We start from the raw sequence: 27,832 nt of genomic DNA on the forward strand, positions 1-27,832 counted from the left end.
ATGTAGCGCTATGATTTTCTTTGTCATTTAACAATCACAATACTATACAATTAGCCATTGGAGGTAGCATTCTGAGCCATTTTAAATGTGTACAGAGCTGGAGCAACAGAAACTCCAGGGAGATCATCAAATAATCTCAGAGACAAGAATTTAGGTGATTGTCATTTCATAAGCAGATGCCTGCCCAATTGTATTACATCTTATATGGGAAATGTGTGAACAGAAAGTGGTTGTTCAACTAAGCCTTCTGATGATTATGTCAGTATGACTGGGCAATGTCCAGATAGTTCATCAAACATTACTCTAAACATTTCTAAGAGGGTATTTTTGTGTGAGGTTAACATTTAAATGGGTAGAGTTAAGTAAAACAGATTCTCCACCTTAATATGGCAGGCCTTACCCAAAGTTGAAGACATGAATAGAACAAACAGATGACTCTCTCCCAAGTAAGAGAGTCCTCAGCAGAGTGCCCTCAGACTTCATCTGCAATATTGGTTTTACTACCTGAGACCTTTCAACTGGAACATCAGATTTTTCAGCTCTGTGATACTATTGGCTCACTCTGTTGATTTTATTTCCCTGGCCAACTGTGACTAATCCAGACCTCATGAATTAAAAAAAAACACCTCAAGAGCCAACATTATGAAGGGATTCTTAGCCACGTGTGTTGGACCATCTCAAGTACCTCAGCAAAGTTAGCTCTACAGAAAATGACAGGATAACAGTGTAAGTCTCTACAGAGCAACTAGGAGCAATAACCTCCCTCATTCATTTTCATGTTCCATGTAACCTTCTCATAACTGAACTTTCCTATGTAACTAACTAAAAAAAAGTGCTCAATCTGCAAGGTTGAGGACCCCCAATTCAACAATAGTGAAATCATTATGGTAAATGCCACATATAGATCTCTGCCTTGATGCCAGCTTCCATTGTCAAAGCTGCTCTCCCTTGAATCACCTTAACACTCTTTAGCCTCTGAAAAATGCAACAAAATCTTAACATTTCTTTGCAAAGTATTTATTTTCTTCAGATGTATTAACATACTTTCTCAATTACTATTGGTTGGGTTTTTAAAAAATTATTCATACTGAGGAAGGACTACAAAAGTTATAGAGGAAAAAAGTATGCATTTATACAAAGAATTTCCAAAACTATAAACCTTTAAAGTTGAGGAAGCTGTAGAGCTGAGGCACGAAGTAGTCCTTATAATATCCATCGATGAAGCCTTTTCCACTGTTGTGCACAAACCAGCAGGGAACATCTGTTCCAAACACAATGTCTGTCCTGTAGTCTTTCTGTAAGCCTCTGCAAGGAAAATGGTATGTGTGGTCAAGGAACAGGTGTGCCTCTCCTGGTCGAGTTGCCCTCTTCCCAGCCCCTACCCACCCTACTCAAATTGTATGAAGTGTCAGAATCTAAGATTGGTGTTGAAATGTCAGAGTCTGGAAGTTAGTGTTGAAAGACAGAAAATAAGAATTATCTATTTAGATAATTCAAATGACCTGCACAAAAGTTGAATCCAATGGATCTTTCCGACAAGGTAAAAAGCAGCAAATTGGCTGGTCCGATGGCAGTGGGTTATCAGAACTTATTAACATTAGTGTCACTAAAGTTGGTATACCACCCCCCCACTGCTAAATTTGACTGGCTAAAAAAAAAAAAAAAAAACAAAAAACAAAACAGCAAATTAATGCAAGTGGGAAGAAGGCAGAAATCAATTGCTGGGTGTGGTGGCGCATGCCTGTAACCCCAGCACTTGGGAGGCTGAGACAGGAGGATCATTGAGAGTTTGAGAGCAGCCTGGGCTACAAAGTGAGCTCAAGGCCAGCCTGAACTGCGTGGTGAGACCTTGTCTCAAAAAGACAAAAACAAAAAGTAGAAATCAAACTCCAAAGTATTGCAGGCTGATCTCATTCTTCTCCTGGAGATAACCTCTTATACTCATTTTATGAATGAGTGTTCTATTTAAAGGTGATGACAACTATGAGCAAATTCATGTCTTCCACTTGCAGGGCAAAGAAGCAAATGATTTGTAAAGGCACATGGCATATTGCCATAAATAAGCCATAAAATACATAGTTGCTGAACCATGGGTTAGCTCTGTTTCAGCTATGCATCATGAGGTGCTTGGAATGGATGACATGGAGACCCAACAGGTATATTTTGTCATATAATAGACGTTCTTTCACCAAGCTCATATAGCTGATTACTAACGGGTGCTCACTATTTCATCATCATGCTTCCTGATGCCCATTGGTAAACCACTGCTCTCTATCCTATAGACCAATACCAGCTTGGTGGTGCATTAAAAATTCAGCGGTTTTAGTTCACAAATCTATTTTTTGGTAGTGATACTTATTGTAACTTTATGGTTATTGTAATATGAGTTCATTAAGCACATGACATATGTAATCAGAAAGTTGTATCTAAGAAAGCAATGTTGACTGCATTATAAAAATTCTTAAAAGATGAAAATTGATTTAAAATGATATTGAATTAGGCATGACTGAGACAACTGGAAAAGACTATAAAGATATATGAGAAGTTTGCACTCAAACTGTTTTACAAGTGTATACGTTCTCACTTCAGGATGAAGCATATGGATATGATCTGTGTAAGAAAAGCTACACAAAAATGCACTCAGAATCCACATTCAACAAGAAAGCTTTCCATAAAAATACACATTCGTAAAATCATACCACTTGTATGATTCATAGGTATTTTTATGATTTCCTCCTTTGGACAGCTGTTTGTTTAGACATAGAAGACTTATATGTTCAAAGTTGGTTTTTATTTTTTTTTGGTACCGGGGATCGAATTCACGACCGCCTGCTTGCAAGGCAGGTGCTTATGCCGCTGAGCTAAATCCCCAGCCCCCAAAGTTGGGTTTTTGGAAGATGATTAAACCATAGAGGCCCTTCAGGAGGTGGGGACTGGTAGATAGATGCGCATCAGCAGGGGGCAGCTTTTGGAGGGCTGATCTCCATCCCATCTCCTCCCTTCTCTCTGCTTCCTGGCTGCCATGAGGTGAGCAGCCTTATTTCCCCATCCCCTTTCTGCCAACCATGGACTGGAACCCAAAACTATGAGCCAAATTTAACCTCTCATCCCTTAATTGTGCATGTCAAAAAGACAAAAAAAAAAAGAAAAAGAAAATTGTGCATGTCGGCTATTTTGTCCCAATGATAGTAAAATAACCAATGCAACAATTTTTTCAATTATCTAATTTATGACCATAGGACTTCTAATGCCTGAAGATGAGAATAATAAATAGATCAGTAAGTCTTGGCATTTCACGATGCACACTCACAGACATTATTGACAAGTAAGATGGGCTATCTGAAATGTCTTTGTGCAAATGTTATATATGTATCTATTGTTGCACTGTTGTGTTTGACAGAAGCAGAGCTTACAACTGCTTTTAAACTCTTTTATTTCCCTTTATGAGTCTAGTCCTCCAGGAACCCTTTTGGTCATACTGTCTTACTTATCTCAGGCCTACCTGGTGACAAGCAGCTTCTGTCCTTTCACTTCCAGGATTGCCTCTGGCTTCTTGGGATCTTTTCCTGGTCTCTCATTGGAGATGAGTATCTTTGGTTCATGCATGAACTGTCCTAGTGAAGCAAAACCCAAACATATACGTGTGACTCAAGCTAAAATAAAAGAGAGGGCCATCAGTGGTGACATGTTGACTCTCTCTCCAGAATTTCCAGCTTAAAAAGATACATGGAAAGGTAAAAAGAGAATCAGTGGGAAGGAGTTCTTCCTGGGAGCTAATCTCTCACAGTCTGTCCACTGGACCATCAGTACAGTGGCTGCCCATCTGATGGCATCGGAGTGAGATCCACACTGGTAAGCACAGCTCAAATCATAGGAATAGGTTTGTTTGTGGTGTCATATACTTACATTTCAATTCTTCTTAAAATTCTACGAACATCTCACTGCAGTTAAAGAAAATCTTTAGCATTAAACTTAAAATGGTTCTGTCCCTTCTTTGAATGCTGAGATGCCAAACCTGGACACCTTTGCATTCCAGAGTCACCACACTGCTCCACAGTCACAACTGCCACCTACCCAACTTCCACCCATTGAAACAACCACCCAAGTCATTGAAGAGCTAGAGTGGCTCTGCATGTGCCAGATGGCAGACAGACACTTTACCTAGTAGTCCATGTGTCTTAGGTGAGAACTTATTTGTGGGAGGAATGTAGATCCCCAGAAAGTCCACGTTGACTGGATGCTTCTTCCAAACACGATGCAGCAGAATGGAAAAGGACATGTCTTTATCCAGGGTGACAGTCATAGCTTTTTCCTTTTTTATGGAGACAAGCACCCTAGTATGAAAGACAACCAGGAACTGAAGGATTTCAGAGCAGATGTTTCAGCAAGTCATCCTTCTCACCCCTGCTTGGAAAGGCTCATTCCTCCTAGCACAATTATACTAGTTTCCTAAGAGCTTGACAGTGTTTTTGCTCTGGGGTGTTATTTTAACTCCTGGCTCTAAAATTCTGTCAACTGACATGTTTGTAGATCAACAGTTAACAGATACTATTTGGGAGCTTACTCTGCTTAAGATACAAAAGTAAGGGCCTGGGGATTTAGCTCAGCGGCATAAATGCCTGCCTTGCAAGCAGGCAGTCATGAATTAGATCCCTGGTACCAATTTAAAAAAAAAAGACACAAAAGTAAGTATATAAACATTCTCTCTGACACACAGCCTGCTACGGATTTCAGCAGTGCTCACTTACTGCATGTCATGCATGAGGTAGGCACACTGGTGACCCCACACATGGTCGGTGTGCCACAGTAGTGTACCAAGTAAGAACAATTTTCTAGAACATCAATTAACTTTCTTTCTTTCTTTCTTTCTTTCTTTCTTTCTTTCTTTCTTTTCTTTCTTTCTTTCTCCTTTTTTCTTGTTGATGATTCTGGGGATTGAACCCAGGGCCTTATCACTGAGTTACATGCCCAGCTTTCTTTTATTTTGAGACAGAGTCTCACTAAGTCACTCAATTTCTTAGGCTGGGCTCAAATTTGGCCATCCTCCAGCCTGAGCCTCCAGAGTGCTGGGATTGCAGATATCCACCACCACATCAGACTTCCTTATATTTAAAACGGTTACTTTGAGTTCTGTGTTAATGTGGCTGGAGACTGGATTTATTTGTGCAGGCCTGTGTGAAGGACAGGGCCCAACTCAAACGACACAGTACTTGCCTGGAGTTCACAGTGCGAGCCGTATCAGACCAGGACAGAGTAGAAATATGTGAACCATGGCTTAGAGTAATGTTCTCAGTGCTGACTTCTATTTTCATGTCTTCACTTTGGAAATAAAATCCCAGTTTTCCAAAATAGGTGCTTAGTTTTCCATCTTGAGGCTTCTTGGCACCAATAAGCTGACCATTGATTGAAATTCCTATAGAAGGAAAAAATGTTTCTCTTTTGTACTTTAGCCATTTTTTCTTTTTCTGCATGCATGGTACCAAAATTTGGATTTATAAAACTTGGTATTTTGAGAAAATTATCCTGCTTCAGAATTTACATAAAATTTTTCCTTATAAATCTCAGCTTATAACATTTTATTGCAAAGTGATTACATTAAAATAAGATCAGCTAGTTCAAACTTAGGATACATACTTTGAACTATAATTATTCAAGACAATATATTTATGATTTCATTTCTTGCAAATTATCAGAGCTTGAAAAATACAGAATTCTCATTAAGATGAAAAAGAAATAAATCCATGGAGTCACAGGGAGTTATGCAATTATCTAATTGTCTAGTTCAAATATAATTTTCCTTTTTTACCTGATTCTGGATCAGAAACCAGATTGAGGATTTTTCCAGGTTCTGAGTCAATATTGAAACAAATATTCTTCTGACTTTTTGGTAGGTAAATGATGAAATGTGGGTCATTTTCAACTAGAAAATATACAAGAAAATTGAAAACAAAATCATTTAAAAGATAGTGCAGCTTTAAAATTTAATTAGCTTGTGAATAGTACATTGATGGCCTCCATGAAGACTTTCAAGATTCTTATGGACTTAAGGTATGGAGTATAACATTAGGCAGTGTTTACTGGACTTCATAGCCACTCTGCAAGCATCATCGCATTTTATAGTGTATAAGACCCAAACAGGCTTCAGAGTGTGATCCAAAGTCATATGGCAGAATTGGACTTAATACTGTTTGACTCAGTGTAGAAACTTGGGAGAAGTTTTGCATTCTTCCTGGGAAGAATATTTTAAAAAAGATTATCCCAATGTTTTCCACAAAAGCTTTATTTTACAAAACAACAGTTTAAGTGGCTCCCCACTGGTCTGGTCATCACAGAAGTCTCCTGTTCTCAGAAGCCACTCACTGCAGCGGCTGCTGTGGCACCAGTACAGTGATTTTCCACACAGACTACTCCTGTGAACAGCTTTTGAAGGTTGCTGTTTTTAAAGCCCAGGTCAATGCAGAGCTCCTTCTGAAGCTCCAGACCCAGTCAAGGGTAAGAGACAAGGGCGGGGGCTATAGCAAGCACTCTAAGCAGCCACTCCCTTGGGGAGCACAAATAACAGTTTTAAATATAAGTTTTAAAGAGTGAAATGAGATCACTCAGCATATTCACCCAAAGTCCTGCCAAGCGTGCTCTGTCAAACACAGTGCTTGGGGCAGCGGTAATTACGTCCCTGAGAATCGCTGCTGAGGGTGTTTTGATAGAAGAGTACATTCCAGGGAGTACCGAGAGCACAACTGTCTAGGACTCCAGTTCCATTTACGTCCCCCAGAACCAAATAAAGCATGTGGGACCTTCCTCTAGGGAGGCACAGGCTCTCTCTTTGAATGTTCAATCTTCCTTTCTCACAAAGAGAGGGGAAGAACACAAGATTTCTCCTAAGGCTGGCTGGTTGTCAGGCAACTATGAACTCCAGGTGACAGAACTGGTGCAGGGAATTAGGGAAGTGGAGGAGAACCTGAATCAGCCCTCCAGCTTCGCTTGCTGCTTTAGCTGTCTTGGAAGACCACTAATGCTGGCGGTCACACACTGGTTTTGGGGTAGATGATGCCTCTGATGTGATGTGTTAGTCCTAAAGGTAGAGTTTAGGTTACTTTTCAGGGGCTGAAGAAACTCAACTCCTCCCTTGGGCCTGACCAGGTGCCCAGTGAGTGACATTTTGATTTCAAAGGATCAACATCTCACCCTCAGATTATACAAGTGCTACCATTTTCTGAACATGCATTCCACAAAGAGCTGTGAAGACTGATTATGCATGCATACCACTGATTCCTTCCATTCCAGTCACCTTTTTGTGTGTTTTTAATCACTCTGCTTCTTTGTCCCATAAATATCCTTAAACTCTATTCTCAGAGAAGCGGACTCCAACTGTTCATGTTTGTCCCCCTTATGAATAAACTCCCTGTTTGTGAAACATCATTTCAGCAATTGGCACACTGGGCCGATTTTGTATTTTCCTCAGCTTCCTCAGCTGGTTCCCCTGAGTCACACTTTGAGAGGGCAGGGGCTAGAGAGGCCAGTCACTGCATCCAGCGGCCAAAACCCTCAAGGAAATACATTGTTCTGGCCTTTGGATAATCACACCTACTACCTATGTCTTCTACCATGATAATCCATAGAAAGGTTTTATTTTGTTTTTTCAATTAAAGACTGAGCAAAGCCAGATGTGGTGATACACATATGTAATCCCAGCACTTGAGGTACTGAGGCAGAAGGATCACTGTGAGTTAAAGGCCAGTCTGGGATACATAGTGAGTTCAAGATCATCCTGAACTTCAAGCAAAACCCTGTCTTAAAAAAAAAAAAAAAAGAAAAAAGAAAAATCCAAACCAAACTAAACAAATAAACAACAACAAAAAAGCCTGAGCAAAACTTAAAGAGTAAAATTTTTATGCTCTATTTAAAATAAATACTATAGAAAACATGTATTATGGAGGAAAGAATACTAATGTATTTTAGATCACTAAATTTATAGATCCTAATCTCTAGTAATAGCATCTATTTATTGGCAGTTATGTGCTCGTTACTGCTTTAGACAGATTTCATATTTAATCAATAGCCTAGCTACCAAAAAAATATATGCAGAAGTATCATGGCTTATTTTTAATTGGAAGGAAGCAAAGTGCACACAGATTATGTAACTTGCTCAAGTTTGCACAGATGATGTGAATCAAGAAAGTTCTTATGCAGTTGGAAATGGGATGCAGTGCACTAACTGGCCCCCATCATATTCCTAGGCAAGGCCTAAGCCTCGGTGCCCTAGTGTTTGGAAATGAGGTTGGAGCTTTGGGGAGGGCGGTAGAGTTAGATGGGATCATGAGCATGAGGCCCTCATGCTGGGACTACCAGAGAGCTCTTTCTCTCCTTCCCTTAGTGCATGCAGAGAAGAGATCAGGGACCACCCAGAGAGAGGCCTCGGGCTGAAATGCACCTTGCTGGCACCTTGAGCTTGACCCTGTACCTCCAGAACCTCGGGCTAGGCGTGGAGCTCTTCTCTCAGGGGAAGCTGTCTACCTCTGGACAGGTCACCTTGCTCTACCTTCTGCCAGCTGAGAGGCAGAAGCAGCCCGCAGCGCTCTTACCTCTTATCACGTGGGAAGGCGGCGTGGCCTCCATGGGTGGTCCAGCTACCAGAGACATTGCAGTAGGTGGCGTCAGGGAGGGGCTGGCCCAGGATGGGATGGAACCGGGGGCAACTTTGCTCCCATAGTAGAGGGCACCTGTGTAGAAAAACCTGCCCGTCAGTTCCTAGGTTCCCTTTCCCATAGGAGTTGCTCAGGGCATCAAGAACCTGTCTTGTGCACCCCTGCAGGTTCTTGGTAAGATTTTCACACACTCTTTTTTTTTTTTTTTTTTGCAGTTCCGGAAGGTGAAACCAGGATTTTACACGTGCTAGGTGAGTCCTCTACCCTGAGCTAAACCCCAGGCCTTCCGCCTGCTTTTATTCCACACTCCCCTCTCCTACAGCATCTTCTGACATCACACTGTATTCAACTAGAAGAGAGAACATTATAACTTTCAATAATAAAATAGAATTATTATTATTATTATTATTATTATTATTATTTACAGTATTGGAGAGTGAACTCAGGGCCTTCACATTGAGCTAAGCTACGCACACCCACAGGCCCTTTTTAATTTAAAAAAAATTTTCTTGGACATGGATTCTTATTAAATTGCCAAGTTATCCCAGTTGTGCTCAAATTTGCCATCTTTCTGCCTCAGTCTCCCAGAGTGCTGAGTCACAGATGGGCACCATCACATCCAGCTTTGCTCATGCATTTTTTAAAAAGATGAATGATAGTATCACGTATTCCAATTCCTTAGTTACACTTAAAACACTGACCTGATTTTATTACAAAATCAGTATTCATCACATGCCTGAAATATGTCAGTGGCAATTGTTAAACATGATGAAAAAAATCTAAACGCTTATTTTAAAAGTGGGTGCGGGAGTTCGTAGGTTTTTAAAACTCCTTTGGGAGCTGTGTGAGCAAAAATGTTTGAGGTCTACACAATAAACATGCTGAAGGGAGGAGCCTGGGGCACGGGGACACAGGCTGGGAGCCAGGGGTGGACTGGGGCTAGAGGGCAGAGGGCCAGGGCGAGAGAGCTGCGTCTGCTGCTCGTGGACCAGCACGCTGACCTGAACAGCACGAGACGTCCTGCGGAGGGGCGTCGGCCAGCATGCGCTCGTCCCCAACTGTGTTCTCAATAAGCATCGAGGTAAGCGGCGTTACAACGTGATGTTCTAGGGACATCTGCAGGATTGTTTTCGTAATTTTCCTCTTGTCGGCAGCAGTAGGGGCCAAGCTTCTGTAGTGGAGAAGCAGAGGCGTTTTATAGAACTGCGCTTGAGGGGGCGCTCAGGTCACATCCCCACTCATCTGCACTTCTGATGTCCAGGCAGACAGTGGAAGTGGGTGCCCAGAGCCAACTGGTTCTTTATCTAGCTGTGCAGTCCCAAGGGACTTTTTTTTTTTTTTAAAGAGTAATTATTTTTCTAGCAGTTTTAGGTTAACAGAAGTTGAGCAGAAGGTACTAAAGGTTTTCCAATGTACTCTCCACACTCTCAGTATCCTCCCTAACAGCTGATATCCTGCGCCAGGGTGGTACATGTTTTACACATGATGGGCTAAGTCAGTGGTTTACTTTAGGGTTTACTCTAGGCATCTTTCATTCTACTGTTTGGACAAATGCATGGTATGTAACTTCTGCAGCAATTTGCCATGCCTTTAAGTATACTAGTATGCTTCTGTCCAAAGGACCGGAATATTTTTTGCTTACTTCGAATTACAGTCCAGTTATACAGAGATGTTTTATTTTTCAACCTACTTTGATAACCTTGTTCCATCTTTCCAAAGTCTGATCCAACAGATGGCGTGAGCCTTGGAAATGTTCATTTTTATCAAACACCCCATGTAATTGTGATGTGGGTTACTCTAGTGATCCAGTGTCTATGCTGGGGAATGGAGAAGCAGCTCAACTCAAAACCCCGAGGTGATAAAAAGAGTATTAGGGATCCCTTCCATAAAAGACATCATAATTGCATGATCATACATTTCTCTTTGGACAATAATCTGTTTTCGAGAGTAAATGCAAATGAATTACTGATCCACACAGCAACATGGGTTAATCTCACAGACATCAAAATGAGTGAAGAAAGCCAGAAGCAGATTGCATGGTTATGTGAAATTTAGCAACAGACAAAACTAATAAATGATGACAAATGCCAGAATAATGAGTTCCAGTGCAGACTGGGGAAGAGGAACAGGGGTTCACACTGCAGCTACATCTGGATCCAGTAGAAGTAAATAATTGGAATATTATATTAATTCTCTTCTTTTTCTCTCATGCTCTTTTTTCTCTCTCTCTCTCTCTGTCTTTATTCCTTTGTTCTTTTCCTCTTTTTCTTCAATACTGGTGATTGAACATAGCGCCTTTGTGCTGAGCTACATACCCAGCCCTCAGTTACTTTTTATTATGAGACATGGTCTCATCAGTTGCCCAGACTGGACTTGAATTTGTTATCCTTCTGCCTCAGCCTCCCAAAATAGTGAGATTGTAGGTGTATGCCACTGTGCCTAGCTCATTTGCTTCCTTTATTGGTTTCAAACACTTTGTGTGCCAGGTATGGCGGCTCACACCGAGTAGTCTCAGCATTTAGGAAGCTGAAGCAGGAGAATTGCTGCGAATTCTAGGTCAGCCTAGCCTACATGAAGGCTAACCTGAACCACATAGCAAGACCTTGTCTCAAGAAACAAAAAAACAATTGAACTCTTTCTGTGCAAGACCTCAAATATTCTAGGTGAACATTTTACATTTGTGTATCTTTGTGGTACTCCTCTGTCCTTACCGCTCTGCCAGCAGTTGGTTGATTGTTAGATAGGCCCACAGTTTCCTGGTGAAGTTGGGATCCGCGTGCTTGTCTTTTGATAGAAAATCCTCCAAGTCATCCATCTGGGCCAGGGTTTCCAAGACCAAATCTGTGTTAGCCTAGACATGAAAAGTTCAATTGAAGGATGCTGATGGAGCAGAACTGTTCAATCAATTTGAATTTTAGTATCTATTGTAAGTGAATTAGGGTACCACATACTTTTGGAGAATATAAAAAAATGGAAGTTTTTATTACTGCTTCAGTTTTATTGCCTGATAGTGGCCTGTTTTACTGAATTTTTTAAAAAAGGAGAGTCTTCTTGGAAATAGGGAAGGGGAGAAAAGGGAGGGTAAAGAAAGGGAGGAAAAGGTACTGAAAACAATAAAAATACTACATGTATTCACATATATATATATATATATATATATATACATACAGTCACACATATATACATATATATGCCTACTTCCCAAATATAATTAGTATATATTACTAACATACACCAATTAAATAAAAACATATTACACTGAAAAATAATGAAAGAAGGGGGACAAAAATGTGCATCCTCCAGAGGCTGGGCTTGGGCTGAGGACAAAAGAGGCTTTGCACAATAGTTGGGAAGACAGCCCTTCTCTTTCACCCACTGCTCCTGTTCGACACACAGGATTCTGGGATTGTGGACCATTAGTTTGTGAACTCTCAGGATCCACCATATTTCAGGGGACCATTTAGTGGTATCTCGGTTCATGAACGCTTTTGTTTGCAAATAATTTGGTCTGTAAAGAGCAGCATTTGGCCACATTTTGTTTTTGTTTGTGAACTCTGCATTGGATGATGAACACAACTGTGGCCATCTTTTGCAGAGTCATGGAGCAAATTAAGTTTGTGAATCGAGGCACCACTGTACTTTTAGAATAAAGCGATAAACAGAAGTACCGAAGTTGCAGTAATAATGCTCTGTATTTGCTGTAGTTTATTCGGGTCAAATTTTCCTGCCACCATAATCTCCGAGCCTCCAAAGTAGTTGGGGAAACTGTTTTGAGTGACATCTGTTACTGAGGGGTGTGTATAGCTGAACTGAACATTCCGGAGCAGGGGAGTAGATACTTGGTTGTAGAATTTCTATAATTCAAAAAAAGAAAAAAAAAAAAAAAAGGGAAAAAAACCCACAGAGAGTTATTTTAATATCATTTTGTATATCTAAAGCATTTTCCTATCATTTTTTTCACATGCTTACCAGATATCTCTTAAATTACTCTCATGAATTTCTGGGACAAAAAGAATACGTACAGTTAGTTAAGCAAAATTGAGACACAGAGGTGGTCATGATTTGTTAAAATACTTTCCTTGATTTAAGAGCCCAACATTATTTCCCACTTCTGTTATTATCAGCTTTGAAAATATCATGGATACTCATCATAATAAAAATCAGTTGAACTAATGGCATTGGCATCATTTTCTGGCTCATTTAATTAATGATTTTTTTTTTTTTTTGATACCAGGGATCGAACTTACAACCTCGCACTTGCCAGGCAGGCACATACGCCACTGAGCTAAATCCCCATCCCTTGGCTCATTTAATTAAAATAGACAAGTATTTTGTATCTGTATTTTCTTCTCTATTTAAGGAAAATATTTTATTTAAGGGAAAACAGGTGCCCATGATAACAGGAAAAATATCTGCTCTAGGGGGCCTAGGGAGCCAGTGGGGGCTGGACGTATCTCAGAGGGCCCTGCTGTGTGGGTCCAGGCTCTGCCCCTCCCTTTGCACTAGTAGTGTGGAAATACAAGGGGCGGAGGGAAATGTGTGGCAATTGGAACTGAACACTTCTCCGGGTCTGACAGCTGGCTATGGCTGAAATGATGGCAATTTGAATTAAATTCATCTTCTTTTGGGCATCAGTCATGGATGCTTCTAGTAAGATGGGAAAGGAGAATTTGTTACCTTGAGCTGGGAGGATGTATCTTGGTTTCCATAAATCCTTTGAGCAATTCCACGGTTATCATTAGATAGTCTCTTCAGAAAATCATAGTCAACATCAAATCCTATCCCCAAACTAAACAAGGAGACATTGTCTGGTATATTCTGCTTCACATTTTTCTGAATTTTTGATAATTTTAATTCACCTGAGGTTGAAGAAGACAGAAAGGAAAGAAATGAAGAATTATTGATGAGAAGGTTTAGAAAGTCCAGAGAGAATCACTTAGCAAAAATTATTCAAATTAGAAATGTATTTAAAGGGCTGGGGATTTAGCTCAGAGGCATAAGTGCCTGCCTGGCAAGCGTGAGGTCACAAGTTTGATCCCTGGTATCAGAAAAAATATGTACTTGTTCTTTGATTCAGTAACACAACTTCTAGGAATTTTTCTTACAAAACACTCATGCATGTGGAAGTGGAATATGAGGAAGGGTTTCTGGCAACATTATTTAAGCATAGCAACATAATGGAAATAAAGGTACACCAATACATGAGATTAGTTAAATTAATTTAGACAATGAAATATTATGCAGTTACTAAGAAGGACCCAGTAGACTCAATAACTCTACATGTTTATATTGAATAAATGAATTTTTTTTCTTTTTCGTTTTTCTTTTTCTTTTTGGTGCTGGGAATCAAACTCATGTCCTTGCATTTGCCAAGCAGGAACTTATGCCTGCTGAGCTAAACCCCTGGCTCATTTTTCTTTTTAAAAAAAACGGGATCTCATTATATTGCTTGGGGAAATCTCCAACAAAAAACGCTTTTTTCTTTTTTGAAATGGTGTCTTGGTATGTTGCCCAAGCTAGCCTTGAGCTTGAATAGCTGGAATTATAGGTGAAAGACATATTTTTTCAATGGGAAAAAAATCAAGATGAGTGGGTGTGTTCAGGAGGTATCTGCATATATATATACATATGAATAAATGCACATGTATATACATTTGTATATATACAATGTGTATATAGAGTAATTCAGGTAAACACAAATTACAGGATGTTTGCATTTTTAAAAATATTACTACAGTAAAAGATACACTGCCATTAATCAAATATTTCCCCCACTTCAAACACACTTATTTCACCATTCTTGCCACTTTGTGAAGCTATTCTAGGAGTCCTTTTCATTAGTGTCTTTATAATGTTTGATACATGCTGCTGCGGAGCACTGTCTGATGGGAAGACAGGCTCAAAAACCCCTACGCTGTGTCCATATTCACCTCATTCACTGGGTCTGGCACCGTGTGACTTCTGACTCTTCCTCAAAGTCAAAATGACCATGAAAGGTAATGTTTTGAATTGATTCAAGACACTGAGGCAGCAATGACAGCACAACTCAAGACACTCATGGAAGAAGACTTCCAGGACTACTCCAGAAAGTAGCAAGAATGATGGAATGACTGTATTTGGAGCAAGGGGGACTATTTTGGGAGGGATTAGCGGCAATGTATCTTTCGCTGTAATAAAAGACACATTTGTTTGGGATCACACCTTGCATGTCCACATACTGAGGGAAACACAGAGTAATATAAGTGTACATGAACTCTCCCTGGAAATTGGCTCTGGGTGACTGGCATAGACAGGGACTGAATAGTTAAGGGACAGGAGGAAAGGGCATTCCATTTTTTCAAATCATATTTCCTTTTCTTCCTCATGACTTTATTCAGAAGTGAATTTTAATTTATTTGATCTAAAAGGGAAAAGTGTTGGATCTACTACAAATACACAAATAAAACCTGATCATATTAGTCTTTCTATTCATAAAAGGGTTGCTCTGGGTCTTTCAGGAAACTCTTGTGATCGTTATTATCACCTCACTAGTTCTCCTTCCACTTAGGCAGGTCAGGCACAGGTTAGACACATCCACGTGACAAACCTGTGCAATCCCATCTAGTATCCACTATTACTTACATTTGTCACTGTAGAGACACCAATACAATAAATATAAATAAATGTAGATACTAAAAGTCAGGGGATGCTAAAAGGTGGAAACTATTTTTTGTGAATAAGAAAAATGATTAACTTAAAGGATATATCAGAAAGCAGTGATTTCTCCAGTTTAAACAAGCAGAAAAGCAGACCCCGAGGATATGTTACTGTAGCCCCACGAGATGCTATGTGAGAGCTGGGGTGTGTATTCATCATTTGCAGCTCACATCTTTCCATACCTAAAGTTGAGGGAATAGATACATTTTGCGAATACATCAGCAAATTCTAACACCAGACAATTTTAAGTCAAACTCAGCTTTCTCCTCATATGGAGAGCAAAGTGAGGCACTCAAGAGCACAACTGAAGGGGACTAGCTTAGGGTGTATTATAGTTTAGATCTGAAATGTCCCCCAGAAGTCTCATGTGGGCTTTTGGAAGGTGATTGGATCATGAAGGTCTTGCTTCATTAATTCATTGATAGGATCATAATTTTTTTCACAGTCTTCAGTAATTTTCCAGTTTCATTCGCTTTCCCATTAATGCACTTTTCTGGGCCCCTGTACATAGAATAATAACCTAATGGAACTGTTTAAAGGTGACAGAGATGGGACCCAGTAGAAGAGAGTAGATCATAGGGACATGGCCTTGAGACTGTATCTGTTTCCTGGCTGCTTCCTCCTTTCTCTGTTTCATAGCTGTTATGCAGTGAGCAGTTCTTTTCCACCACACTCTTCCGATGCCATTTCTACCTTGGAGCCAGCCCATGATGGATTGAAACCTCTGAAACTGCAAGTCAAAATAAAACTTTCCTCTCTTAAAGGTATATGTCATGTGTTTTTCTGAGCAATGGGAAACTGACTAGTATTTGGGATAAGTTCTTTCAGGCCAGAAGACTTATGAGGATGCAGAGACCTAAATATTTTAGAAACTCGAGCAAATGTCATTAGAATATTCCTTTTAAGCAAACCACATTCCTAAGAAAAACAAAAGGAAAAATTTGTCTTGGAAAAATTGAAGTGGTACTTGCCTACTGTTGGATCTCCATCAGATACCAGAATGATCAGAGAAACTGAGTTGGGGTCCAACACTCCTAAATTATTGGCTTCATTCAAAATAAAGATGGCCCGCAGGAGTGCTTCATTGATATTTGTGCCTGTGAAAGTAATGTAATGTGTCATTGCAAATTCTCTTCACACACACACAGTCACATCTTGAATTCCAGCTAGTCTGTCTGTTGATTACTATGCATAATTTACTCAATATTAAAGTCACTTGAAGGCCAGGGATATAACTTAGCAGCACAGCACCTGTTTGGCACAGTAAGGTCTTGAGCTTGATTCCCAGTGACAAATAGTAATTTGATTGCTTTCTAAGAACATTTTGCCCTGCCTGGTCAAGATCCTCCAGTGCAGTACATTATTTAAATTATCTCCTTGGAAATGAAGAAGACCTTAAAGTCACCCTTTTGTCATTTTGTAAAACATCCAGTATATATCTAAATCAGCTTTACTGACATAATCTGAAGACAGTTACATTTCAGGCTATGCAAGTGAAAATGAAAAGGTTAGTGTGTCACTTACTGAACCTTCTTCCATAAAAGATAGGAATGGTTAAAAACTTGTATGGGTGGGATTATACAGTTTACTTTTACCACAAATGGTGTTCGTCATTGTTGTGGTTTGTGTCTGGATGCCCCCCCAAAACCTCATTAGGGGCAGACCTTTTGAAGGCAGCTGAGTCTAGCATTTGTGATTGGTTTGTTGTCTACTTCTGGGATTGGTGGTGTGAGTGTTGCATCTGTCAGGAGTGGGTAGCCTCCATACAATATAAGGGAGGGAAGGAGCCATGCTTTTTTCCATTTTTCTCTTTCACTTTTTTTGCTTACAGCCACCGTGTCCAATTGCCCGTTAGCCACACCACCCTGCCTTTGAGCCAGGTGAGTAAGGACTGAGACCTCCACAAACTGTAAGCTAACTAAATCTTTCCTTCCTTCATTTTGGGCACCAAGTATTTTGTCTCAGCAACAAGAGAAAACTAACCTAGACAAAATTCAGTACCAGTGAAGTGGAGTCATTGCTGCTATTTTGGAAATGGCTTGTGGGAAGAGTTTGGAAAGTTTCAGAGATGTCACCTGAAAGCACAGAGCTGGAATGCCTTAAGATGTTCTATATGGGAGATTCAGGCTAGAGCTCAGAAGACCAGAAAACCAGTAAAGACCAAGCTCAGGAGGTTTCTGATGGGAAGAAGGACCTCATTGATGTTGGACCCCACACAATGTGTGTTATGGCTTGGTAGAAAGTTTGTCTGCATTTTGCTCATGTACAGAAATTTTGCCTGAGTCTGAGGGTGGCAGATTAATTTATCCATCAAAAGAAATTGCAAGGCAGTAGAATGTTAAGGCAGTGGCATGGCTATTGTTGGGTCCTTTTAGTCAGGTCTATGTTGCAAATCAAGAGAAAGAATCCAACAGGATGATTTAAAACACTGTGATTTTGGCCAGAAAGGAAGCTCTAGTAAAGCTATGGACTATAAAGACAGAGATGAGATATCTTGATTGCTGAGAAGGAACAGAAGAATAAAAAAGATGGCCTGGGGGTTTCACAATAAGTGTCATGTCTCCACCCTTTGAAGCCTCAAAACTGTAAAAGTGACTCTGCTTTGAGGAGGAAGCCACAGAGATCTATGTTCCAGAATGGTGGCAGCAGTCACAAAAAGGTTCCAGAATGGTGGCAGAAACCACATGAGGTTCCAGAATGGTGGCAACTACATCAGGTTCCAGAATGGTGGCAGCAGAGAGAATATGTTCCTCACAATCAGGTTCAGAGTGCTCAGTAATCCAGGTACTTGACTCCCAAAAGTCAAGAGAGAGCAAAGCCTAGTTACTGCTCTGTCAGCAGACCTTAGCATCATCCACATGGAACCATTTTTAAGTGTATACAGAATGCAAGAGTTCTGAGGTTTAAAAAGCCTTTCACCCCAATTTTGAAAGGCCTGGTAGGTCAGGCAGTGTGACCCTGAGTGGCCAATATGGGGTGCTGTGAGTGTAAAATCAAAGGTGCAGTGGAGACCCCAGAAATTTGGAAAAGCCAGGAATGTGAATCATCTAAAGAATGCTGCAAGGAAAGAGCAAGGTGGCTTAAAGAGAGGAGCTATGGGAGCTACAACCACCAGAAGTGCCATAGGAGTGGAGTCACCAAAGCCCTTTGGAGCTCATCATAATTTGCTACCAATTACCTGAAATAATGCACATGGAATTATAGGATTTAATATTTGCCCTGCTGGATTTTGGACTTCCTTTGGTCCCATTCCTTTGTATCCTCCCGTTTGTACCTTTTGGGATGATAATGTTTATCTTGTGCCACTGAATATTGGAAGTATTTAACTATGTTTTCATTTATTTAGGAGGTTGCAGCTAGGAGTTTGCCTTAGATCTTGCAGGAGACTTGGGACTTGGAATTTTCAGCAGTGTTGAAACTGTTAAGACTTTGGCAACTCTTGGAGATGGACTAAATGCCTTTCCCATAAAGTGCATAAGTCTTTGGGTGGTCAGGGGTGAAATATTATGCCTTGTGTCTAGATGTCCCCCCAAAGCCTCATGTGGTCATGAGAAGCAGGCCTTTCAAAGGCAGCTGAGTCTAAAGTTTGTGATTGGTTCATTATCTAGCCCTAGGATTGGTGATGTGAATGCTGTACCTACCCATTGGCAAATAGCCAACCTACAATATAAGGAGGCATGATTTTTCCTTTTTTGCCTTTTGCCCTTTTGCTCTGCTGCTTCTAGTGTCTTCTGAGGCTACCATGTTGCCCCTGAGTCATGCCATGCTGACTTGGAGCCAAATGATTATGGACTGAAACCTCCATGAACCAACTGTGAGCTAAATAAATCTTTCTTTCCTTAATTTTGGATGTCAGGTATTTGTCTCAGCAATAATAAAAAATTAACATAATTAAATATGTTTTTTAGGGTAGACCATTGCAGACTGGCCAGAGATCACTGTGATGGGCAGCAGTGATTCTTAAGCCAAAATTTGAACTACAAGTCCAAACTCACTTAGGCCAAATCCACTCACCTCCACTGGGCTGGATTTTCTCTATGTATCTCTTGGCATCTGTAATCTGTGTTTTAGTAGCAGAAACTAAATCATTTCTCCAGGTTCGAACATTGTGATTGAAGTCAACCACGGAGAACTGGTCTTCTGCTCTTAGGTCTTCCAATATGGTCTTCATTGCTTCTACAGTCTATTACAAAAGAGATTTTAAAAAGGTCTCATTACCCAAAATGTAAGTGTAAGAAGAAACAAGGAGAGACACATTGATCTTATTCATCTTTCTGACTTAAGCTGAACATCTAAAAAACCTGCTTCAATCCATCTTGGTTAATGTAGGCCTATCCTTGGTACATTTTGAACACACATTGTTGACTTTTTTGTACTTAAATTTTTACTCTTTTTAAAAATGCAAAACCAATTTGACTAGTCCTATTTTAAGGATCACAAATGTCAGCTGTGTTGAATGCTTGAAAGTCAAATACCTGAGAAACTCAAACTACTGTTTCACAGCTTTCTTCTTAGCCAGTTTACTTCTTCCTCTCTCAGTTGATAGCTTTAATACCTGTTCCACCAAAAAACCTGAAGCAATCAGAAGAAAATTTCCATAAACCCCCACTACCATAAAACTTCAGCTAGCAATATGTGTCCCCACACAAATTTCCCTCCTGCAATGCAGTGCAGAGCAACCAGCAGTATTTCTACCTATTGCAAATTCATCTAATACAAGCTAAATTTCATTACTTTTCATCTGTTGAAAATCATGACTCTAGCAATCGTCCTTTGCCTCTTAATCCTCCTCCTCTGATAATATATTTCTATAAACATAAAACATGCTAAACTTTCTTATTCCTTTAAAAATCTCATTTGCACCCACATTTTCAGCTTCTTTTTTAATACATTCCTTGGATGAATTGCCTAACTACATGGGTGTCAAACCTTTTCTGTTAAACCCACTCCATTCAGATGCTCATTCTCATCATTCCACTGAAACTTCCCTTGTCAACGTTAACATCAGTGACTTTGATGTGCTAAACCCAATTCCTCATCAGACTTGGGCTGTCACCAGCATTTGAAACAGCTATTTCCTCTCCTTCGTACAACTTCCTCATTTTGTCTTGGAGGATTTTTCTCCACTCTCACTAGTTACTTTTTGTTAATGACCATTGGTGGCTCGTCTCTCTTCCAGGTCTTGAGGCTGGAATGCTCTATTGTTCATCATCTTCTCTATCAATGCTTTGACTGTCCCATTAATCTCAGTACTGGAAATAACTTCTACACACTGGTTACTTCCAATTGTTTATCTCTGTGTCTCACCTTTCACACCAGCATTGCACAGACAACATCCTCCTTGACACATCTACTTGGACATTTAAGTCTTAAATCTCAGTCTTAATATGATCCAAATAAATCCTCTATTCCCCTACAATGTTTGATTCTGCCCATGACTTTTCCAATTACTGATGCAAACTCCATCCTTTCTTCTAATTGCTCAGGCTAAAACCTAAGACTACTTTTCCACCTTTTTTCTTCTCCTCCCTAACTGTTAACCCTCCAGGAAACAGTATTTACTTTATGTTCAAAACATTTCCAGTAACTTCTCACCATATCCACCACCACCATCCTGGCCTAAGATACTATATACTGTCTTTCTTGGATTACTACCATGGCCTCTTGTCTGGCCTCCCTGCCCCTACCCTCTGTACCAATCTGTTTTCAACATCACAACCAGAGCACACATCAGATCATGACACTCCTTCATTCAAACTTTCTCTTCAGTAGCTTTCTGTCTATCTCTAAGTACTGTAAAGGCCAAAGTTCTGATTGTGACCTGCAGGTTTTACATAACCTGCTGTTACAACTTGTATCTAGATGTCCTGCAAAAGCCTCATGTGGTCATAGGTGTGGATTTTTCAGAGGTAGCTGGATCTAGATGTGTGGTTGATTCATGATGCTGTGCTAGGCCCGAGGGCACTAGGATTAAGGATGTGAGTGCTGCCTGAGTTAAGTAGTCTGGATAAGAGAAAAGGGGCATAAAAATGCTATCAAGGTCCCTTCCTAGTTGTTTTGCTACCTTCTGCCTGCCATGAACTGTTTCTCCACTGTGATGCTTGTCTGCCAAGCCACCCAGGCTTGGAGCTAGGCCAATTATGGAATGAAGCCTCTACAAACTCTGAGATAAGTAAACTTTTCTTCCTTTAACTTTGGATGTTAGGTATTGTGTCTCAGCAAAAATAACTAAGATACCTGCCCTCCCTTCACTTCTCAGGTCTCAGCTCCCACCACTGTTGACCGGGCCTGCTCTCTGTTCTTTGCCCCTGCCTGACACATTTCTGGCTTAGCATCATCACACTGGCCATTCCTGCCACCTACATTCACCTTCCGGATGCCTGCACGGCTCTTTATGCCTTCAAAAGGTTTCTTCAAAGAATTATCAATGAAGCCATCTATTTAATTTACAAATCTATTGTTTTAAGTACTGGAAAATGAACCCAGACCCTTCACACTGAGATACATCTTTTACTTTTTTTTTTTTTTTTAATTTTGAGGCAGGGTCTCACTAAGGTGTTAAATTGTCTGGGCTGGGCTCAAACCCGTAATCCTTTGGCCTCAGCCTCCCAGAGTGCTGGGATTACAGGCATGCATCACCATGCCCAGCTGATTTACAAACTTAACATTGCATCTGCCTGAAATTGGTACAGTTGGTTCCTAATATATTTCTCTTTTAAAAAATGATCCACGGTTGAATGCTCTTTAAAATTTAATTATTTGTATTGTTTATTCTATGTTCCTTTTCCTCCTGGAATGTAAACTCTCTGAGGGCAGGGATAAGGTTTTACATTATTTTTTCTTCAGGGGGCAACAATGGTACACACATAGTGCACTGAGAGGTTTTACATTTTTTTAAAAAAAATTCAGTAACAATAATTTGATATTTTGATACTTGCATACAGCCTATATTGGCCAAGGGAATTAGGTTTTCAACCTCCTTATCATTTCTCTGTATTTGGAGCCTTCGAGCTCCTCTATTCTAATTCATTATAACATATGTAACAGGTTATTTTGAACTATTGTCACCCCAGGCTGCTGCAGAACTTCATAACTGAATCATCTGGCTAAGGGCGGGGGAGTTTTGTTTGGTTCTTGTTTTTTATTTTTATTCTTTTGGTCTGTTCTGCTCACTGATGAGCTAGGTACCTAATGCATAATAGGTGCTTCACACATACTTGTTGAATGGATGAGGGAAAGAAGGAAGGAAAGAAGGAAGGAAGGGAGGAAGGAAAAAAGGGTAAATAAACAACTGTTGAGATATGGTCTTGCTATGTAGCTCAGGCTAGCCTTGAACTCTCAATTCTTGTGTCTCAGCCTCCTGTGTGTTGGGATTACAGGTGTGTGCCACCATGCTGGCTATTTTCTTATTCTTTAAACTTGCTTAGTTCACTGAGTAAACTTACACTGAACTCTAAATTAGAAGACATGGGACGAGAATATTTAAAAGTTACTTATGAGTAATGAGATGATATTAAAGTAAAGGATTATGCAGAAGAACTGGAAAAGTGAGCAGAGTGAGAAGAGGTGGTACAGAGATGACTTCAAAAAGGTGAGATGGGAAGTGACTTTTCAGGAAAATATTGCACACAGAATAGAAAAGAGAGGGAAGAGGAACCAGGAAACAGGAAGATGGGAAAGAAGGAAAATTTACAAGGAAAGGCTAATTGAGGCATGTATCCAGAGAGCAAATGATAACCTCAAGGCTTTGGAAGGGTTTGCACCCTCAACCAATAGATACAGTTGCTGAGTTTTATCCTAAGGACAATGGCGATGGGTTACTACACTAAGAGAGGATCAAAGGAAAGTCCCATTTACCACTCCCCATAAGGTAGCACTTACTTACTTGTTTCATTTTAATTCCCCACATGGAGCCACTAACGTCAATGACAAAAAGGATGTTTTTAGGAATGGGGTCCAGGTTCTCAGGAGCAAAGAAGTGGACAAAGTATCCATTGAATACCTGAAAATAGAATATACATATATGTGAGTCAATCAATGACCAATGTCTGGAAGGTAGGCAGTGGGGACCTGGTGAAAACAAGAGGAGAAGCTGGTGATGAGCAAAGGAGGCAGGACACGTAGATGAGAAGAGAGACAGAAGCGAGGCTCAGGTCCACCTCTCCTTTGTGCTGTTGTACTTTCTTCCTCTGCTGTGAGGTTCTAAGCCTTCTCAGCAAAGTTTCCACCCCATTCCAGGCCATTCCGCTTCATGTGGTCTTTATCTCAAGTCTCTGTTTCTGCCCTCAAGTCTCTGTTTCTAAGCCTTCTCAGCAAAGTTTCCACCCCATTCCAGGCCATTCTGCTTCATGTGGTCTTTATCTCAAGTCTCTGTTTCTGCCCTGGTAACCAAGGGTGAAGCAGGCTGAGTCCCTGCTCTTATGGGACTGGCAGCCAGTGGGGGACACAGACAAGCCATGGTATTTGAAGCACAGGTGTCAAATACCGTGATTAGGAAGGTAAAGGACTCGGAGACAGTCCAGTGGAAGAGGATCTGACTCAGATGGGGGCATCTTCCCCAAAGACACAGAGCTAAATTGAGACCTAAAGCTGTCCCTCGCTTAGCCTGCCATCTTGGGAGCTGAGGTGGGGTGGGGTGGAGGATTAGGGAGGAGAATTCCAGAACAAGATGAAAGAACACGGCACACTTGAGGCTAAGTGGATCAGCAAGGTGGTTATCATAGAATTCAAGAATTCAAGACATTTGGTGGAAATTAAGACAGTTCACAAAAGACCTTCCTGTGTCACTTTGGGGATTTTGGATTTTTCTCAAAGTTAGAGGGAGGCCATTCAGTGAGATTCTTGCTCATCCATCTTAGACTGGCTGCCTAATTTTCTTTCCCCCACCCTTGGGTTCTTTCTATCCCATGGAGTCCTCAGATGCTGGGTATGTGGCTGTGGTCTCCAATATACTTCTTTATCCTCAGCCCCTGGAGGGTCTCACAAGTTTTTTGATATATTCTAGGGGTTCTCACCTTAGCATAAGGGAAGTGGAGATATACCTTAGATATGGCAAAGGCAGAAAGGAAAATCTGAAAGGCTTTGGTTGTGCTCACCCCGTCGTCTCTATTTTTGTTTGACCATCTAATTACGAAGGACCTTAAAAAGTTCTCCAGAAAGCCCAGTCTATAATTTCTGTAGTTCTTCATAGGATGTGCCCTTCTGGGACAAGACCAGAAGACCTGCTAGGCTTGAACTTGAGTATGTCCCCCAAAGACCTGTGTGTTAAACCTTGTTCTTCAGTGTGGTGCTATTGGGAGGTGCTGTGGACCTTAAATAGGTGGGGCTTATTGGAGGTTCTTAGGTCACTGGGAGTGCACCCTTGAGGGAGATGGTGAGTGCCTAATCTCTCCCTATTCCTGTCCTTTGTTCCCTTCCCCTGAGGTGATCAGTTCGTTCTTTTATGTGCTTCTTGCTATAACCATCTAGTCTTTCAACCAGAGGCCTAAAAGCAATGGACTCTCCTGTTCATGAACTGCTCATCAAACAAACCTTGTCTCTTTGCAAGTTAATTATCTCAGATATTTTGTTACAGTGACTAACACAAGACCCAATGAACCTTTATTTAGATTTTATAACACAAAACATAATTCTTAGTGGCATATTAAAGTAATAGGGTTTTAGTCCCTGCTCTGTACCTTTGATACTTGCCTTGGTGGCTATAAACTACTCATAGATGGGGAAGACTCTTCAACAAAGTTTCCTTGGATTTGGCTTGGCAGTTCTCCCAGAGATGGTCTACACTCACCTCAAGCTCACCAGCCTTCTCTTCTCTGTTCACGTCGTACATCACCACCAGCTCTCCATCCACTGCAGTCTCAGAGCAATTGGAACATTTTCTTTGCTGTGCTACTGTGGGCCGGAAGGAGACATGAGCCTGGAAGTAACAAGAACATTAGAATCTGTGCTTTACACCAGAGGCTGCCAGGGCAGGGCTTGGTGCCTGCACCTGCTTATGCACAGAGGTGCCCAGGGGCCTCTGTGCCCTCTGTCAGTATCACTAAACCTGTTACTGGTGAAAGGGGCAGAGCCAGGCTCAGAAGGGAGTAACTACTGTACTTTACTTTATGCCTTTCAAAACGTGTTTCAAAGAATCTCCCGTCTGCCTCAAGGAAGGGATGGCTACCAGCTCTGGAAAGAGTTTGTGAAGGGTTCCCAGATGAGTTTGACTTATATACAGTGTCTTATTGACCATTAAGGCAGAAAAAAATCAGCTGAATAATTCTTGCTGTGATTCATGGGAATGCATCATGTATTATGTGACAGTTGTCTTTAGCTACTGTCAAGTAGAGGAGTAGGGAGAAACAAGGTTACAAAAGGTACAGTGATTGGTCAAAATGAAATGAAACAATGGGGAGCATTCTTTTATATCTTTGATAAAAGGTCCTAGAGTCTTCCTGGGGATCATTGGTCCTTTTCATAGTGCCTGTCACAGTGCCTACACTAGACCATGTTTTTACTCTCCAGAGCATAGGAGCTTGTGGCTGCTTGGATGGCTGGAAATATGCAGTGTTTATGATACCTTCTGGGGTCCTTTAGATATCACAGGAACACCCTCAAAATGACCATCAAATGTATCAGGAACATGAAGAAATCTCATTCCCTGAGGTTCAACTATCCACACGTCCACCTGGAAAAGGGGAAAAGCATTAAAAGTTTATAAACAAAATGGCTGTAGGGAAAGAGTTTGGGGCAGCCTGGTCAAAAAGAGCCCAAGTCCAAGAATGCCAGAAACTATGGAATCCCAAGAAAACCAAGGAACACAGCCTCCAACCAAGCCTCCTGAGGAAATATAGCTCAGCTGACACCTTGATTTCAGGCTGCTGTCTTTCAGGATTGTAAGATAATAAAACAGTTTGTGGGTAGTTGGTACAACCAGCTCCAGAAAACTCATGCAGCTACTACAGAGCTGAGCTGGTGTTGAAATCAGAAAGAATTGGTATGGTTGACTCCACACCTGAAAGTTCTCACTGTACCATCTTATTTTGCAGGCTTGAATGTATTGAGCCCCACAAAGAAGGGTGACAAACAGAAAGTATGAATCAGGGATAGAAACCAAAAGAGACTTCGTGGCTGCACATCCTGCACACCCAGGCTCACCTCCAAGTGCTTGGCCAGCCTTCCCGGCTGCAGGTGAAGCCTGTGCTCATATGACCCCAGCTTCCTCCACTTCACTTCCTGGTAGTGGAGCTCGAACTGCACCTTTGCTCTGGGACGGATGTTTACTTCAGTCCTGAAGTTCTCCATGTCGAGGGCTTTGCTCCTGAGTGTGGGAACCCCCAACGTAAGTCATCACACAGGACAGAGCTACAAGACCAACTGGCTAGAGAGAGGGCAGCTGTTCTTTATGCTGGGCGATCAAACCTGCTCAGTTGTTTATAAAATAGGCACAATAGACCTAGAAATTCAATTTTTAGATAAATTTAATCCTGCCGAGAATTTCAATCTCTTCTCCTCCCTTATCTGTTGATTCCAAGCTTCTTGCCAATGAGTGTCATCTACAAAGATCTGCCATTGACTGGTCCCTACAGTCAGCAGGAACATGGCATGTATTATATCTGAGACAGCAGTTCTGCAGGGTGCAAATCATCACCCTCATTTTTCAAATAATTACAAAGGAGGCTCAGAGAAGATAAGTAACCTGCTCAAGGCCACAGTTTAGTCAATTGTAGCACCAAAAGTTGAATCTAAATATTGATGTCTCTGAAGACAGCATTTGTTTCCTACATTGCATTTTGAGACTTGAACAGTTCTTAATATTTCTGGAGGTCTCCAGGAAGAAGGATTCTACTATTCTGTTGAGTTCGATGTGTATTTCCAACACGAGGCCTTATTTTGTCATTGTACATGCAGTGTCTGATGTAAATGATGATCTTGAGGTGTTTATGGTTTTGCAGAGAAAGCAGCATGATTATCCAGTGAATTGTTATAATTATCCATAAATGATTCTTTAAAATGAAGTAAGTAAACAAGTATATAATCAGCCTATCGGGGTAAGGGAAGTACCGTGATATGGGCAGTCAACTTGGAACACTGGTAGCTGAAGAAAAAGCTGAATGTGGCCTGGTGCAGGTTTTGAGGAGAGGCCCTGTGCACCTGAGAAGAAGGTTGGGCAGTGCTTATGTTCCTCGCTAAATCGTCAGTGCCCAGAAGAGTTTGTGTTACAAGAAATATTTGTGGAATGAATAAATGGATGGATGGACTTTTCCAAATGATGGGTAAATACGGCAAAATGATTCCTGCAGCTAACATAACTAAGCAATGTGAAGCAATGCTAGAAGTGTTCTCTCTGTTTGGAATTTCTTCTTTCCTTTCCCCGCCTGGCTGAATTCCACAGATCTACCTGGGCGCGGCTGGAACATTGGTTCTTCTGTAGATTTTCCTGACTCTGCTACAGAACTGCACACTCAGCACTCATGCTGCATTAGCTCTTGCCCACTATCCATGTAACT

General features: G+C 40.9%; 1 protein-coding gene and 1 long non-coding RNA gene across 2 annotated transcripts in view; one reads left to right on the top strand and one right to left on the bottom strand.

The window, feature by feature from the left end:
* Positions 1–1,001: 1,001 nt before the first annotated feature.
* The window catches only part of Itih2 (inter-alpha-trypsin inhibitor heavy chain 2), a 36,294-nt gene continuing 9,463 nt past the window's right edge, over positions 1,002–27,832 (bottom strand). The window contains exons 6-21 of the mRNA XM_003473518.4: positions 26,481–26,643; positions 25,903–26,010; positions 25,129–25,257; positions 23,227–23,343; positions 19,356–19,524; positions 16,313–16,438; positions 13,323–13,504; positions 12,314–12,499; positions 11,357–11,496; positions 9,647–9,816; positions 8,583–8,720; positions 5,807–5,920; positions 5,215–5,413; positions 4,162–4,334; positions 3,503–3,614; positions 1,002–1,305 (exon numbers count right to left, since the gene is read on the bottom strand). Of these exons, the coding sequence (XP_003473566.2) occupies positions 1,152–1,305; positions 3,503–3,614; positions 4,162–4,334; positions 5,215–5,413; positions 5,807–5,920; positions 8,583–8,720; positions 9,647–9,816; positions 11,357–11,496; positions 12,314–12,499; positions 13,323–13,504; positions 16,313–16,438; positions 19,356–19,524; positions 23,227–23,343; positions 25,129–25,257; positions 25,903–26,010; positions 26,481–26,643 (2,380 nt within the window). The 3' untranslated portion in view covers positions 1,002–1,151. The remainder of the gene's footprint in view (positions 1,306–3,502; positions 3,615–4,161; positions 4,335–5,214; positions 5,414–5,806; positions 5,921–8,582; positions 8,721–9,646; positions 9,817–11,356; positions 11,497–12,313; positions 12,500–13,322; positions 13,505–16,312; positions 16,439–19,355; positions 19,525–23,226; positions 23,344–25,128; positions 25,258–25,902; positions 26,011–26,480; positions 26,644–27,832) is intronic.
* LOC134478553 (uncharacterized) lies at positions 3,726–26,507 on the top strand. Its single transcript, XR_010051261.1, has 4 exons — positions 3,726–3,852; positions 8,861–16,105; positions 17,173–17,221; positions 26,372–26,507. It is a non-coding gene; the product is annotated as an uncharacterized LOC134478553 (long non-coding RNA).

This window comes from Cavia porcellus, unplaced genomic scaffold (assembly GCF_034190915.1).
Source record: "Cavia porcellus strain 051 isolate PalLab524CR breed Dunkin Hartley unplaced genomic scaffold, mCavPor4.1 scaffold_13, whole genome shotgun sequence".
NCBI classification, from domain to species: Eukaryota; Metazoa; Chordata; class Mammalia; order Rodentia; family Caviidae; genus Cavia; species Cavia porcellus.